Source organism: Cherax quadricarinatus, chromosome 17 (genome assembly GCF_038502225.1).
Source record: "Cherax quadricarinatus isolate ZL_2023a chromosome 17, ASM3850222v1, whole genome shotgun sequence".
In the NCBI taxonomy this organism is placed as follows: domain Eukaryota; kingdom Metazoa; phylum Arthropoda; class Malacostraca; order Decapoda; family Parastacidae; genus Cherax; species Cherax quadricarinatus.
Window position 1 is genome coordinate 21,622,156 of NC_091308.1, and position 17,872 is coordinate 21,640,027.

Here is a 17,872-nt window from a genome sequence, read left to right on the forward strand (position 1 = left end):
AGCAGCAGCAGCAGCAGCAGCAGCAGCAGCAGCAGCAGCAGCAGCAGCAGCAGCAGCAGCAGCAGCAGCAGCAGCAGCAGCAGCAGCAGCAGCAGCAGCAGCAGCAGCAGCAGCAGCAGCAGCAGCAGCAGCAGCAGCAGCAGCAGCAGCAGCAGCAGCAGCAGCAGCAGCAGCAGCAGCAGCAGCAGCAGCAGCAGCAGCAGCAGCAGCAGCAGCAGCAGCAGCAGCAGCAGAAGAGGCGGCGGCGGCGGCAGCAGGAGGAGGAGGAGGAGCCAGTCAAATATAAAGAAAGGGGAGCACTGCAAGGGAGCTAGGTGCCCACAGAGGGAGAGCAAGTGCACAGAGGTGGGGGGAAGGGGAAGTGATGAAATAAATAATGAAGGAACAGAAACATGTGACAGAAGAAAGACAAAAAAAAAAGGAAAGAGGAAAGGGGAAGAGGGAGAAGAAGAAAAAATGAGGAATCAGGTTAAGTCACGGGTGTTCTGAAGTTTGGAGCATTTTACAATGTAGTGGGAGAGGAAGGCAACTACAGAGACGATGGCAGGACTAAGATTCATACAAGGAAAGTTGTGTATTAGGGAGGATTCAACAAGACGGCGACTGTTAAAGTTGGAAGTAGGGAAGACAGTTTTAGCAGAAGACCAGTCTATAGGATGGCTGTGATCTCTGATGTGACAGAAAAGAGCAATGTTAGTGTCGCCAAGCCTAACACTATTTTTGTGCTCCCTAAGTCTGTCAGAAAGAGATCGGCCAGTTTCTCCAAAGTATTGAAGAGGACAGGAGGAGCAAGAAATAGACACCAGGAACATCTGTAGAGGGAGGAGAGGTATGAATGAGATTAGTGCGAAGAATGTTAGTCTTCTATGTGCGGGTTATTTGTGTATAACACTGAATTTTGTAATTACCAAGTGGTGAAGACCACAGTCCTTGGAGCATATCAATGTATTCCTGCTAAGTATAGGAAGTCATTCAAGTTAAGAGGATAGCTTGGCCAATCCCTGGTGGATTTTGTGAGACAGCAGACCAAATCTTTTACCAGCTGGTATAAAGCAAGTGGTATTGCCACCTTTGATGAGCTAGTTCAGCTCATCTTAGTAGATAACCTGCTAGTCTGTGGGACCAGAGGTTAAAATCTTTCTACAGGATCGTGTCTTAACCACTGCATTGGAGGCAGCCAGGTCGGCTGATACCTTCGAAACCAACCGCTCCTTGTCCGAGCAGCCCCATCTCTCTTTTCAACAGCCTGGCATGAGCAGACATCGTCAACATTGGAGGATGAAGTGCCAGCTGGAAGGAGAATGTCTACATCAGCCAACTAAGTCACCTGGTGAGCCACTCTACTCAACTTATGGTCAACCTGGTGAGTGACACATCACTCAACATGGGGTATCTCGACAACAGTATCCAGAGCGACCCCAGCCAGAGCGACACCAGTTACAACGTCAGCAGGGAGCTAAGGTCAAGCCTGTTGTTTATTATCTGTGCAACCAAGTAGGTCACATCTGCCCAAACTGCCCAAATAAACCCCAACCATTAGGGAAAATCTATAATGTCCCTAGTAACATGACCCTGAAAGAAGTAAAGAAAGGGATGACCCCTTATTATTATCAGAGTCATATTTCCCTTCAGGAAGACTCAAAGAAAACTGAAGTCAGAACCTTTAGGGATAATGGAGCATAATGCTCGCTTATAAGAGAGGGAGTACTTCCCCTTTTTGAATACACTTCATTGCAATCCTCTGTTCTGCTAGAAGCATTTGGAGGAACAATATTTTCTGTCCCCTTGCATAGAATCTATATGCAGTGCAGATATTACACTGGATATTTGACTGTAGGTGTATCCAGAGGATTTCCTACAAAAGATGCCATGTTATTATTGGGTAATAACATTACCACTTCTAGTGTATGTCCTGAACCCATAATGATTAATTCTTCTCCGGTACTGGCCATAACTCAGGCAACATCTCAAGGGTTGTCTGGCGAGAATGCTGACCTATCTTTGGATGACTCTGACCTCGGAATAGCCAATTTGTTTTACGAGGAAAACTGGCCAGAGCCTTGTAAATCTAGTGAACAGACCGAGATCAAGCCTTCCTATTCCAGGGTTGCAGGATTGCCAAATATCTGTGTTTCCATGCCTGAGGGACTGTCCTACTGAGAGGAACATTGAATTTCGCTTTTCAGGCAGCCATGGGTAAATCTTTTTCAGATCATCCGGTCAAATATAAACTTTAAAACGACTATATGATCTGCACTGAGACTGGTAAGGAGATAGAGGGTAGGCAACTGTCAGACAGGTTAGTGGTTCTAACAGAGTTTAGACCTCAAATATTGAATATAGCTCATAATACTACTTCATTAGGAGGTCACCTAGGAATTACTAAAACATTATATAGAATCACAAAAGAATTCTATTGGCCAAAATTAAGGCAGGATGTGAAGAATCACATTCGCTGTTGCCGATAATGTTAGCAAGTAGGGAAACCTGGACATTCCATTAAACCTGCACCTCTCCAGCCTATACCTGCTGATGGAGAACCTTTCGCAGAATTAATTATAGATTGTGTAGTCCACTACCTAAGTCCAAGTCTGGAAATCAGTACTTATTTACCATTATGGATAGAGTAACTAGATACCAAGAAGCAATTCCCATGCGCAGTATTAATACTGAAGCCATTCTCATGGCTTTAACCAAATTTATCTCTTGTTTTGGCATTCATAAATCTATTCAAAGTGATCAAGGTACTTATTTCACTGTCAAAGCATTTAGGGAAGCATTAACTAGGTTAGGGATAATCCACGACTTATCCACCGCCTATCATCCTCAGTCCCAAGGTGCCTTGGAAAGATTCCATCAGATGTTAAAAATCACGATGAGAACTTTTTGTATGCATTTTCCTACAGACTGGGATGAATCACTACCTTTGTTGCTGTTTTCAATAAGGAAAACTGTGCAAGAGTATACTGGGTATAGTCTGTTTGAGCTGATCTTTGGGCACAATGTACGAGGTCCTCTTCGGGTGCTCAAAGAAGGATGGCTGGGAGAAGACGCTAGCTCAACACTCTACAACCCGTCTTCAAGGTTGCAGGTGCCACATCAGTTAGCCAAGGCTAACTTAAAGGCAGCTCAAAACAAGATGAAACAGAGGTATGACAGAAATGCACAATTCTGCTCCTTCCATCCAGGAGACAAGGTGTTGGTACAGGAACCTATACCTGGCCACACCTTGAAAGCTAGATTCACGGGACCTATGCAAATTGTAAGTAAATTATCTGATGTAAATTATGTGGTGTCTCCCCTTGATAAGACCTCAAAAACTAAAACTCACCACATTAATCAAATTAAAGCATTGAATAAAAGTCCCAGTAATGACTCTATACTCTGCCTCTGAGGATGACTGACTCTATGCACTCTACAGTGGAACCTCAAATATCGAACTTAATCCGTTCCAGGAGTTGGTTCTAAATTCGAAAAGTCTGAAAAGCGAAGCAATATTTCCCATAAGAAATAATGGAAATAAAATTAATTCGTTTCAGAAACCCAAAAATATTCACAAAAAAAAAAAAAAAAATACATTTTATAGAGATTAATTATAGTTTTACATACATACAACAAATATAGTGTTCAATTATGTATTAATAAATTTAAATAAACATATAAAGGGAAAGGGGACAAAAGAGACTGTAAAAATTATAGAGGAATAAGCTTACTGAGTATACCAGGAAAAGTGTACGGTAGGGTTATAATTGAAAGAATTAGAGGTAAGACAGAATGTAGGATTGCGGATGAGCAAGGAGGTTTTAGAGTGGGTAGGGGATGTGTAGATCAGGTGTTTACATTGAAGCATATATGTGAACAGTATTTAGATAAAGATAGGGAAGTTTTTATTGCATTTATGGATTTAGAAAAGGCATATGATAGAGTGGATAGAGGAGCAATGTGGCAGATGTTGCAAGTATATGGAATAGGTGGTAAGTTATTAAATGCTGTAAAGAGTTTTTATGAGGATAGTGAGGCTCAGGTTAGGGTGTGTAGAAGAGAGGGAGACTACTTCCCGGTAAAAGTAGGTCTTAGACAGGGATGTGTAATGTCACCATGGTTGTTTAATATATTTATAGATGGGGTTGTAAAGGAAGTAAATGCTAGGGTGTTTGGGAGAGGGGTGGGATTAAATTATGGGGAATCAAATTCAAAATGGGAATTGACACAGTTACTTTTTGCTGATGATACTGTGCTTATGGGAGATTCTAAAGAAAAATTGCAAAGGTTAGTGGATGAGTTTGGGAATGTGTGTAAAGGTAGAAAGTTGAAAGTGAACATAGAAAAGAGTAAGGTGATGAGGGTGTCAAGTGATTTAGATAAAGAAAAATTGGATATCAAATTGGGGAGGAGGAGTATGGAAGAAGTGAATGTTTTCAGATACTTGGGAGTTGACGTGTCGGCGGATGGATTTATGAAGGATGAGGTTAATCATAGAATTGATGAGGGAAAAAAGGTGAGTGGTGCGTTGAGGTATATGTGGAGTCAAAAAACGTTATCTATGGAGGCAAAGAAGGGAATGTATGAAAGTATAGTAGTACCAACACTCTTATATGGGTGTGAAGCTTGGGTGGTAAATGCAGCAGCGAGGAGACGGTTGGAGGCAGCGGAGATGTCCTGTTTAAGGGCAATGTGTGGTGTAAATATTATGCAGAAAATTCGGAGTGTGGAAATTAGGAGAAGGTGTGGAGTTAATAAAAGTATTAGTCAGAGGGCAGAAGAGGGGTTGTTGAGGTGGTTTGGTCATTTAGAGAGAATGGATCACAGTAGAATGACATGGAAAGCATATAAATCTATAGGGGAAGGAAGGCGGGGTAGGGGTCGTCCTCGAAAGGGTTGGAGAGAGGGGGTAAAGGAGGTTTTGTGGGTAAGGGGCTTGGACTTCCAGCAAGCGTGCGTGAGCGTGTTAGATAGGAGTGAATGGAGACGAATGGTACTTGGGACCTGACGATCTGTTGGAGTGTGAGCAGGGTAATATTTAGTGAAGGGATTCAGGGAAACCGGTTATTTTCATATAGTCGGACTTGAGCCCTGGAAATGGGAAGTACAATGCCTGCACTTTAAAGGAGGGGTTTGGGATATTGGCAGTTTGGAGGGATATGTTGTGTATCTTTATATGTTTATGCTTCTAGACTGTTGTATTCTGAGCACCTCTGCAAAAACAGTGATAATGTGCGAGTGTGGTGAAAGTGTTGAATGATGATGAAAGTATTTTCTTTTTGGGGATTTTCTTTCTTTTTTGGGTCACCCTGCCTCGGTGGGAGACGGCCGACTTGTTGAAAAAAAAAAAAAAAAAAAAAAAAAAATAAAATAAAATTTTACTTACCTTTATTGAAGATTGGTGATGGCATCTGGAAGATAGGGAGGAGAAGAGAGGGAGTTGGGGTTAGTGTTTGGAAGGAGAATCCCCCTCCATGAGGACTTTAGGTATCAAAGCTCTCTGGGGTTGCTTCCCTTCTCTGTCTTTTAATGCCACTAGGACAAGCTTGAGAGTCACTGGACCCCTGTCTCACAAAATAACTGTCCACAGTCCTCTGTTTCTGGTGCCTCTTAAGGTTTCCCTAAAATGGGACATGGTTCTGTTACTGAACTTGTTGCAAAGACGGCTTATTTCAGCTTGCTCAGGGTGGTACTTCTCCGCAAACATTTGGACATCATTCCACTTCTGTATTATTTCCTTCTTCACATCTATGGTGTTTCTCACTTTCTTTACCACAGGGATACCACTAGCAAATTTCTTTGGGCCCATTGTAGCTTATTTCACAGTCCCACAAGCACTAAACACAGTGAAATAATCATAAAATGTTTGAATGAGAGTGCAGGTTAGTGTTCACTCAAGCATCAACAAAACCAGACTGGCTCATGGCACCTGCGTGAGGACACAGACAGAACGGGCTGCCGGACAGGTCTGGTAGCCGGCGGTTCGAAAATAGGGGCGAGTTCGATAATAGGGACAAAGTTGCTTCGAAAAAAGGGTTCTATTTTCGAAGAGTTCAATAAGCGATACTTTCAAAATTTAAGGTTCCACTGTATTTCTGAAATTAATGTCAAGTTTCCAAACTCTGTCCTCCTCAAGGACCCTAGCCCTTTAATGGTGGGGCGATCTAAAATTCAAGTAACAAGTTTAACTGTGCTTCTACAATCATACCCTGATATTTTTTTGGATGTGCCGAAAAAATGTACATTAAGTTATCATGACGCAGATGTGGGAAACTCTACACCTATTAAACTCTCCCCCTACAGAGCTAATCCTGAAAAACAGATGCTACTTCAGCAGGAGGTACAATTTCTGTTAGAGCATGGGTTAGTGGAGGAGTCATCTAGTCCATGGGCTTCACCGTGCATCCTTGTTAAAAAAGCTGATGGAGGTTTTTGAATGTGTACAGACTACCGTAAGGTGAATGAGGTCACAATTACAGATGCTTACCCTCTTCCTCGTCTGGATGACGTAATCGACTTCGAGGGTAAGGCTACCTTTGTGTCCAAGTTAGATCTCCTTAAAGGTTATTATCAGGTATCTTTGACGGATAAGGCGAAGGAAATCTCTGCCTTCGTAATTCCAGGAGGTCATTATCAACATACAGTTACCCCCTTCGGAATGAAAAATTCTCCCTCTTCATTCCAGAAACTTATCCATCAGGCTGTTAAAGGACTTGAAGGCATGGCAGCTTACCTAGATGACATAGTGGTGGTGTCTGATACTTGGGATCAACACCTGTTTAGGCTTAAGGCTCTCTTTGAGACGTTCCAGAGATCCCACTTAACTGTTAACTTATCTAAGTCTTCCTTTGGCCAGGCTACTGTTAATTTTCTGGGCCATGAAGTTGGTAGTGGCAAAGTTGCCCCTAAATTTGCTAAAGTTCTTGCTATTAAAGATTATCCAGTTCCTCATGATAGGAAATCTCTTCAACATTTCCTAGGCATGACAGGATTTTACAGAAGATTCTGTAAAAATTTTTCAGATATTGTAGCCCCTCTTACCCGTCACAAAGTTCCCTTTAATTGGACCCGAGAATGTCAAAATACTTTTACGAAAGCAAAAAGATTATTGTGTACTGCACCCATTTTTTTCTCTGCAGACTTCTCCAAATCTTTCTCATTACAGGTTGATGCCTGTGGGTCTGGGGTTGGGGCAGTACTGTTGCAAACCATGGACAAAGGGTTGCAGCCTGTAGCCTACTTTTCAGCCAAGTACCAGCTGCACCAGAGGGCCTACTCTACCATTGAAAAAGAAGCCCTCGCGCCGGTACTGGCCTTGGAGCACTTCGATGTTTACTTGGGCCAGACTTCACAGGTGGTCACCATTGATAGCGACCACAATCCTCTGGTGTATCTCCAAGCTATGAAGAAGCACAATACAAGGCTCATGAGGTGGAGTCTACGGCTGCAGCCCTATTCTCTTAGAATCATACACATTGCCGGCAAAGAAAACAAGTTGGCAGACTCACTGTCTAGTCTCTAGATTTTATATGTAATATTAGGTTAGGATGTGTTAGGGACGTGTGGTAACCAGTTAGTAGCTCTTTTTTTCCTCTTTTATGTTTTTTTTTTTTTTTAATGAGGGGATGTCCTGTTTCCGTCTGCAAGTATCTTGGACCTACGTTAGCCCTACTGTCTGCTGTCTCATTCTAAGTTTAGGGTTTGGCTTTATGTTGCGAATAAAGCTGAGCTCTAAGAGTTGGATGGTTGAGAGTAAAAGCGGTCCCATTAAAGGGTGCCATGGTGGCACGGTTACCAATGGGAGGCAGAAGCCTATTCCTGAGCCCTCTCAGGCTGGGGGTGTGATGTATGTACACACCCTCACTGAAAGGCTATCTCCCCAACCAGGGAACCAATACTAGGGTCGAATGATGGGACCCCATCATTCGATCAGTACCCAGGTTCAGCCAATGAAAAGGTGGGTCTGGCAATCATAGAGGTGTTGTGGTCACCATCCACCTGTCTACCCTTGTCATTTCCATACTAGAGCTGGTTGAGCACGGTTGTCCATTCTGTCTCCAGGCTGTGTCTTGGCCTTGCCTAAACTGTGTTGTACACATACATTTCCAACCGTATATAGTGTACATGTGTGTAAATAACAACTACTGCTCTTTGTGAAGAAAAATATATTTCGAAGTCATTCAGCTGTGTTTGTTGTTCTCTTTGCTCCCCTTTACACCCAGGATAACAGGCCTTATTGTCCCTGGGTTGTAATATGCTGTAAAATCTTTTAATGAGGACAGTGAGGCTCGGGTTAGTGTGTGTAGAAGAGAGGGAGATTACTTCCCGGTAAAAGTAAGTCTTAGACAGGGATGTGTAATGTCACCATGGCTGTTTAATACATTTATAGATGGGGTTGTAGAAGAAGTAAATACTAGGGTGTTGGGGAAAGGGGTGGGATTAAATTATGGGGAATCAAATACAAAATGGGAATTGACACAGTTACTTTTTGCTGATGATACTGTGCATATGGGAGATTCTAAAGGAAAGTTGCAAAGGTTAGTGGACAAGTTTGGGAGGGTGTGTAAAGGTAGAAAGTTGAAAGTGATCATAGATAAGAGTAAGGTGATGAGGGTGTCAAATGATTTAGATAAAGAAAAATTGGATATCACACTGGAGAGACGGAGTATGGAAGAAGAGAATGTTTTTAGATATTTGAGAGTTGACGTGACAGCGGATGGGTTTATGAGGGATGAGGTTAACCATAGAACTGATGAAGGAAAAAAGGTGAGTGGTGCATTGAGGTACATGTGGAGACAAAAAATGTTATCCATGGAGGCAAAGGAGTGTATGAAAGTATAGTGGTACCAACACTCTTATATGGGTGTGAAGCTTAGGTTGTAAATGCTGCAGCGAGGAAGCAGTTGGAGGCAGTGGAGATGTCCTGTCTAAGAGCAATGTGCAGTGTAAATAGTATGCAGAAAATTCAGAATGTGGAAATTAGGAGAAGGTGTGGAGTTAATAAAAGTATTAGTCAGAGGGCTGAAGAGGGGCTATTGAGGTGGTTTGGTCATTTAAAGAGAATGGATCAAAGTAGAATGACATGGAGAGTGTATAAATCTGTAAGGGTAGGAAGGTGGGGTAGGAGTCATCCTCAAAAAGTTGGAGGGAGGGGGTAAAGGAGGTTTTGTGGGTGAGAAGCTTGGACTTTCAGCAAGTGTGCGCGAGCGTCTTAGGTACGAGTGAATGGAGACGGATGGTTTTTGGGACCTGATGAGCTGTTGGTGTGTGAGCAGGGTAATATTTAGTGAAGGGATTCAGGGAAACCAGTTATTTTTATAGAGTTGGATTTGAGTACTGGAAATGGGAAGTACAATGCCTGCACTTTAAAGGAGGGGTTTGGGATATTGGCAGGTTGGAGGGATATGTTATATATCTTTACATATGCTTCTAAACTGTTGTAGCTGGGCACCTCTGCAAAAACAATGATTATGTATGAGTGAGGTGAAAGTGTTGAATGATGATGAAAGTAATTTCTTTTTGGGAATTTTTTCTTTCTTTTTGGGTCACCATGCCTCAGTGGGAGATGGCCGACTTGTTGAAAAAAAAAAAATTAATAGCTCATGTGTGAGTATGAAATTTCATCTAAGCTGCCTCCTGGGGTGACTTCTGCTAAAACATTCTTTGCTACATTCCTCCATTTTACATGTCTCAAGTTGAAATCCCCCAGTAGCAAGATGTTTGGAGTAGGAGTTGGGAGATTTTCCAGACAGTGGTCAATTTTCAAAAAACTGTTTCTAGAATTGCTGGAAGTTGCATCCAGAGGTATGTATACAACCACAATGACAAGGTTTTGGTTTTCAATCTTTGCTGCCAATACTTCAACTGCCTCATTTGAAGTGTTTAGTAATTCTGAGAAAATGAGCAACTGTGATGTATAGGCTAAATCCCCCTTGCTGCCTGTTTGATGTTGCATCTGAATATTTCTTAGTCAATATGATCCTTTATGTGGGTCTCTGTGAAAGGAGCAAACATTGCATTTGACTCTATGAACAGTCCCTTGATTATAGGTATTTTGTTGTTTGTTGATGGCTTTAGACTCTGTATATTTACAAAGATAAATGTCATCATATTGATGGATTATAGGGGAGGCTTTGTTTTCTGGCATTAATATCTGTTGTTCTGGAGTGGAGGCCAATGACTGCCCCTCCACTCCAGAAGTGTTTTCAGTTGGCATAAGATTTCTGTTATTTCTTGGCAGTCTGTCTTAGTCTTTTCTCATAGTAGTGGAAGCCATAGAAGTAACATTAGTAAAGAAGTGGTAGTCATAGTAGTAGTCACAGTAGCAGTAGTAGTAGTAGTAATCACAGTAGTAGTAGTAGTATAGTGGTAGCAGTCATAGTAGTATAGTAGTAGTAGTATAGTAGTATTAGTATAATAGTAGTATAGTAGTAGTAGTATAGTAGTAGTAGTAGTAGTAGTATAGTAGTAGTATAGTAATAGTAGTAGTATAGTAGTAGTATAGTAATAGTAGTATAGTAATAGTAGTATAGTAATAGTAGTAGTATAGTAATAGTATAGTAATAGTAGTATAGTAATAGTAGTAGTATAGTAATAGTATAGTAATAGTAGTATAGTAATAGTAGTATAGTAATAGTAGTATAGTAATAGTAGTATAGTAGTAGTAGTAGTACAGTAGTAGGATAGTAGTATAGTAGTAGTAGTATAGTAGTAGTAGTATAGTAGTACAGTAGTATAGTAGTACAGTAGTATAGTAGTAGTAGTAGTATAGTAGTAGTAGTATAGTAGTAGTAGTATAGTAATAGTAGTAGTATAGTAGTAGTAGTAGTAGTACAGTAGTAGTATAGTAGTGGTAGTATAGTAGTAGTAGTATAGTAGTAGTAGTGGTATGGTGGTGGTATGGTGGTGGTAGTGGTGGTATGGTGAGTGTTAGGTGTGGTGGTGGTGGTATGGTGGTGTGGTGTGGTGGTGGTGGTATAGGTGGTGGTGGTGGTGGTGGTGGAGTGGTGGTGGTGGTGGTGGTGTAGTAGGTGGTGTAGGTAGGTGGTGGTATGGTGGTAGTGGTATGTAGGTAGTGGTGGTGGTGGTGGAGTATGTGGTGGTATGAGTGTAGTAGTGGTAGGTAGTGTAGTGAGTGGTAGTGGTGGCAGTATGGGAAATATGTAGTGGAGTAGCAGCATGGTGGTATGAGTAGTGGTAGGTGGTCATGTTGGCCATAACAGGTTGTAGGTAGTGGTCATAGTAATGTGGTAGTATGGTCATGGTGAATGGTAGTGGTAGTGGTAGGAAGTATAGTAGTAGTAGAAGTATAGTAGTAGTAGTAGTCATGGTAGTAGTAGTAGTAGTCATGGTAGTAGTAGTAGTAGTCATAGTAGTACTAGTAAATGAGTGGTAGTCAAAGTAGTAAAGGATGGTGGCAGTGGCAGCGGCAGCAGCAAGAGGAGGAGGGTAAGTCTAAGGACAAGAAAAGGAGTACTGCAGGAGAGCTAAGGGCCCACAAGGTGTAGGACCAAAAACACAGGGAAAGGGGGAGAGGGGAAGGAACTGAGAGACAGAACACACTAGGCAGAAGAAAAGAAAACAAAGAAATATGGGAAAAAAAGGAAAAGAGAAATAGTATGGAGAGATGAAAGAATCATGTCCAGTCACAAGCATTCTGAAGTTTGGAGCATTTGACAATGTAAGGAAAAAGGAAGGCATCTACAGAGACAAAGCGAGGACTAAGATTCATTAAAAGAAAGGTGTGTACTATAAGGGATGCTTCAAAAAGATGGCAGCTGTAAAGGCTAGAAGTAGGATACAGTTTTAGCAGAGAACCAGTCAATAGGATGACTATGATCTCTAACATGACAGAAAAAGGCATTACTGGTGTTGGCAAGTCTTACACTTTTTTATGCTCTTTAAGTCAGTTAGAAAGAGAGCAGCCCATTTCTCCAAAGTACTGAAGGGGACAAGAGGAGCATGAAACAAGAGTAGATACCAAGGGTATCAATTGCAGGTGGAAGGAGAAGAGTTATGAACTAGATTACTGCAAAGGGTGTTAGTTTGGTGAAAAGTAAGTTTGATGTCTAGGGAATGAACAGAGTTGTTGAAATTAGAAAGACTGGAAGAATAGGGAAGGCAGAGAATAATAGATTTCACAGTAGAAGTCTGGGAAAGAAGAAAGTCTGTTTAGCACATGAAAAGGCAGAGTTTATGAAACTGGAGGGGTACCCAAGACAAGAAAATGAATTGCAAAGAGTGGAAATTTCCAATTTGAGGAATGAAGGGTCACAAATGTGGAAAGAAAGCATGGAGAAAGAAAGAAATAAGAACACTTTTCTTGACAGAGGGAGCATGGTAAGAAAATGTACATGCTACTGGGCATGGGTTTGCAGTAAACAGAAAAAGGAAGCCTGTAGCCAAGAAGGACATGTGTATCAAGGAAAGGAAGCAAAGAATTAGTTTCCCTTTCAGAGTTATGTGATCTACATAATGGAGCCAGAGGGAAGGGCACACACCAATAGTAGGAAGGATAACATAGCAATGCCCAAGATTTGATAATAAATTTACCCAGCAAGGAAAAGGAGTGTGTCCACACAAAGGCAAATCAGACCAAGGAAAATATCAGTAGGAATAGGAAGATGAAGTAACCTTTTATTAGCCTTCACTCTGCGAAAATTAAGATCATCATCAAGAGGAACAAGTCAACACTAAGCATCTTACAGCTCTGTAGAGGACAAACACGTCTGATGAAGTCTTGAGAGTGATGGAGGCGAGGAGAAGGAAAAGTACCAAAAAAGGGAGTGAGAATTTTGGCAAGCCAAGAGGCAAGAGATTACAAGATAGAACCTCTGGGGAATATGATAGGATGTAGAGGAATAACAGGTTTATGAGTTTTAGGAAGATCACAAAAATAAGGCAGAGAGGGACAAATAACATGGAAACTACTACTATTGCCCTCCTTTGCTCCCTTTCTATATCTTGTGACAAACTACTACCCCTACTTGCCACTATCACTACTACTTTCATTACCAACATTACCATGACCAATACAACTTTTTCTTTTGCTCTTTCTCCTGTCCCTGTCCTCCTCACCTATATATACATACTGGCTCACTCACTCTCTTCTGTGTATGCCATGTGGCTCATGAATGGTCTGAGACAGACTGAAATATCGTCATAAGCTTTTCTTTCTCCTCCATGCAGGTTATTTGTATATTGTTCCAGTCACAGTATTGTGCCTTTTTTGTTCTTTTTGAGAGAAACTAGATATGTCAATATAGTACTTACTATATATACACCTTGCATCAATTTGACTGCAATAAAGAAGTGTGCATAGCTCAGCTGCAGTAGCTTTGTTTTCATACTGGTACCCCCCCCTCCCTCTGCTACTCTTAACTGGTATCTGACAAGATACTGCAGCAAGATACTGGCCCATGCTAGGCAGATTCAATTCACACCCACCTACAACCACTCATAAAAACAAAAGAAAGGACACCGCAGCAGGAATACTGGCTTATGCGAGGCAGGTGCGACTCGCACCCACTCATGTACTGGTCTGACCTATTTTTAAAGCTACCCAAATCAAAATACAGTGAGATCTTCAGTTTCATTCTACTTCACACTGTTGGATAAGACTGGAGCATATGATCATTTTAATATCTCAGCATGTAAGTGATTTATACTAAATATATCTTACAATTCATACTAACTTAATCTCAAGATACATTTGTTACTTGGGAATTTAGCATGTCCATCACATGATTTCAAACAGTTCAAACATCAGTCTAACTCAAAATCATAGTGGCTCTTAGTTCCTCAGGATGGTAGTCTAATCTTAAATTCTGAATCATGAACTTCTGCATACAATACTACCCTTTCTTAGGACCAGGAAGAGCCAGTCTAATAGGTTTATTCCGGATGAGGCCAGTCCACATATTAACATTAGAAAGCTTGCCATTTCTTACCTTGCAGTGCGGTGTGGGGAAGGGCACCCTCTGGAGGCCTGAAAGTGGAATAGTCGAACCTGTTTAGCAGGGAAAGAGTGGAAGATTGGCCCGTTAGTGCGTTAGTGGGTTATTGGCATCCACACCAAACACCAGAGGGCATGCAAAACTAAAGCTACTTAATGCAGCATTAAACTCATAGGTCAACTTTTGCAAATAAATATTAATAACATAAACATATGATTGCAAATACTAATTTTATTATGATGCATAAGATACATCTAGTGACATTATTAGAAACCAAGTCAAAATAGGTTAGACAATTATAGTGTAAAAAGCTGAAAGTACAGGTAAATAAAAGCACATTCTATAATAAAAAAATCAGCTCACAACTCTAATTTTCTTGAATGCTCAGTATACGGACATTGTTAATATTGATCTTAACTAGTTTTACCCATAAAGATTCTCCCAACTGAGTGAATACCTTAAAAATACTGAATAACTGAAATAAAATTCTCATCCTGGTAGTTTTAAGAGCTCACCATTACCCATTTTTAAACATGCAAATCATTTATTTATTCTTTCTTAAGCTCCTACAATCTCTATCATAAAATGAAGTCCCTTATCTGATATCATTCAATATGACAGGTGTTATGGGCACTAGAAGCACCAGCTGCAGTAGGAATTTATTATCACATTCATAGAATTAATAATTTACAATTCAAACATTTTTCTATACCATAATGAAATGACATATAAGCTTTCAAAATAACTGTTAAATTTCTAATTGCTTTTGTAAAATACAAGCAAGACAAGGTAACTTTGGTACTATAAATCAAGATAGAGGACAGAAGTCTCATGCAAAATCAAAACAGTGTTAGTATCATTAGGAAGGCTATGAAGGAGCAATAAAAGTCTATAAAAGCATTCCAGGTAAAAAGAGTAACATTATAAGATGCAATTTAAAGTTTGAGATGTGAGAAAGGCCTAACAAATCTATCTAAAATCCAATCTGAATTAACCCCAATGAAAACTTAAGATAAAAACCTCTGGGTAAGGTATATATAGATCCCAATATTTGCAACTGTTGCAGGTGAATAAACTTTCAAAGGCATAAACAAAGCTTAATGATAAAGGACAGTGAGCACTTCCAGTTGTTTCACTGTTTTTGTACTTTATTAAGGTTTCAGTGAAGACTGCAGAATTAAATTGTATTTAGAACACACACACATGTACCTGTTACATTACAAACTATGGACTGGGGAAGTACATGCTAACTTACGCCGAACTATTAGGTACAGGTTGGCCATCACTAATCCGGCATCATCAGGACCTATAGGATGCTGGATTAGTGATTTTGCCGAATTACAGTGGTTAGGTTAGTATACACTTAACCCAATGGTGATATTTACGAATCGTTGATTTCACCCTTTTTACGCCCTATTTTTGCCCCATTCCATTGTTCTAGTCTACCAAACTCATAGCTATTTTGCTAGTACGTATTCCTTCTATTCTGTTGACCAAGGGCAAGAAACTGCCCATTCACCTATTTCAACTACCCAGTAAAGTGGTCAGAAATCAGTAATTTGGCAAATTTCAAAGAAATTTCAAAATATGCCAATTTCAAAATAGGGCCTAGAATAAACAATGCAAACATTCCTAGCACTAAAATAACATTTTCTCTGTTCATTAGTCATGTCTCCAGGCCCCTCTTATATTATGCTTGCTTTCCATTTTGAATTTTTATTCACACAGAAAATAAAAGATTTACTGTTATACAGACTATTGCATTATTGTAATAATTGTATAAATAATGTCACCCCATTCATGACTGCATATTAGACCAGCAAGTTGGACAAGTATTGGATGGTGACGTCATTTGTTTACTCTTGAACACTGGCAAAAATCGAACAGTTCTGCTACTTTGAGCTCAATTTTAAGGTTCTGATGTGAAACCAATCAAAATTATATCTATTTCTGTAATGTATCTGCCATTCTATCAAATGAGACCAAAACAACGAGAATACAACCATACAAACCACACGATATAGTCGCAGTTTTTTATCATTATGCACTGTGTGCTGCAGGATTGTTTTTTATATAGTGCACACTTACCACACAAACCTATTCTCTCATATGTAAACCCAAATTTACTGGTCACAGCTTATCTGAGTGAGCTGAGCTCATGGTGACTGACAGTGGCTTCAAAGCCACCTTATCTTTTATGGACAATCTACTGGGGTATGTGCTTTACACAACGAGAAGCATTTCTCTTATTTGCTGGAACCATAGCTAGGGCTAAAAGTGAGCAGGTTATAACAATAAATGTGGAAAAAGAAAATGGAATGACTTATGCAGCAAGTAGCGCCACCAAACAGTAGCGGCAGGTTGGTGTGGTGTGAAATTATGCTAGTTGAAATTAGTGCCCGATTACTGATGGAACTGGATTGCTGACTGCCAGATTAGTGATGGCCAACCTGTACTTATTCCTAAGAAGAAATACAAGATATCTTCAACAAATCTTAGAATTATTCATTTTATAAACTGATTGAGAACCCAAGTGTATGTAAATATACAGAAGAATTCAAAGCAGTCACATGTTCCATGCTTTCAAACATAACCCAATAAAAACAAAGAAATGCTAATGCAACCTCAACTATCTAGAGAAAATTTGGCAATTTTTTTTTATAAAATATGTAGTAGGTTGGTAGACAGCACCCACACAGGGAGGTACTACCGTCCTACCAAGTGAGTGTGAAGTGAAAGCCTGTAACTGTTTTACATGATGGTAGGATTGCTGGTGTCTTTTGTCTGTCTCATAAATATGCAAGATTACAGGTACGTCTTGCTACTTCTACTTGCACTTACGTCACACTACACATACATGTACATGTTAATTTATACACCCATATCTGAGTTTTCTTTGAATATTTCTTAATAGTTCTTGGTCTTATTACTTTTCCTTTTATATCCATGGGGAAGTGGAATAAGAATCTTTCCTCCATAAGCCATGCGTGTTGTAAAAGTCAACTAAAATGCCGGGAACAATGGGCTAGTAACCCCTTTTCCTGTAATAATTACTAAAAAGAATAACAAGAAGAAAATTGTCAAAGTGGGAAGTCTGAATGTGTGTGGATGTTGTGCAAATGATAAGAAAGAGATGATTGTGGATGTTATGAATGAGAAGCTGGATGTCCTGGCTTTAAGTGAAACAAAGCTGAAGGGGATGGGAGAGTTTCAGTGGAGAGGAATAAATGGGATTAGGTCAGGGGTTTCAAATACAGTTAGAGCTAAAGACAAAGTAGCAATAATGTTGAAGGATAAGTTATGGCAGGAAAAAAAAGGACTACAAATGTATTAATTCAAGGATTATGTGGAGTAAAATAAAGGTTGGATGTGAAAAGTGGGTTATAGTAAACATATATGCACCTGGAGAAGAGAGAAGTGTAGAGGAGAGAGAGAGATTTTAAGAAAAATGTTGAGGGAATGTGTGGGGAGTTTTGAACCAACTGTGAGAGTAATGGTGGTTGGGGATTTCAATGCTAAAGTGGGCAAAAATGTTGTGGAGGGAGTAGTAGGTAAATCTGGGGTGCCAGGGGTAAATGAAAATGGGGAGCCTTTAATTGAGCTATGTGTAGAAAGAGTTTTGGTAATAAGTAATACATATTTTATGAAGAAGAGGATAAATAAATATACAAGGTATGATATAGCACGTAATGAAAGTAGTTTGTTAGATTATGTATTGGTGGATAAAAGGCTGATGGGTAGGCTCCAGGATGTACATGTTTATAGAGGGGCAACTGACATACCGGATCATTATTTAGTAGTAGCTACAGTTAGAGTAAGAGGTAGATGGGAAAAGAGGAAAATGGCAACAAGCAAAATGGAGGCGAAAGTGTATAAACTAAGGGAGGAAGTTCGGGTGAGATATAAACAACTATTGGCAGAAAGGTGGGCTGGTG

At 40.2% G+C, this 17,872-nt stretch overlaps 1 protein-coding gene across 12 annotated transcripts in view; it reads right to left on the reverse strand.

Moving 5' to 3' along the window:
• msn (serine/threonine-protein kinase msn) overlaps nucleotides 1-17,872 on the reverse strand; it is a 777,533-nt gene that overhangs the window by 196,591 nt on the left and 563,070 nt on the right. For 8 of the 12 annotated variants that reach the window (XM_070085848.1, XM_070085846.1, XM_070085843.1 and 5 more), the window contains one exon: nucleotides 13,932-13,990. In XM_070085848.1, the coding sequence (XP_069941949.1) occupies nucleotides 13,932-13,990 (59 nt within the window). The remainder of the gene's footprint in view (nucleotides 1-13,931; nucleotides 13,991-17,872) is intronic. The other 4 variants (XM_070085844.1, XM_070085847.1, XM_070085853.1 and 1 more) reach the window with 1 other exon arrangement.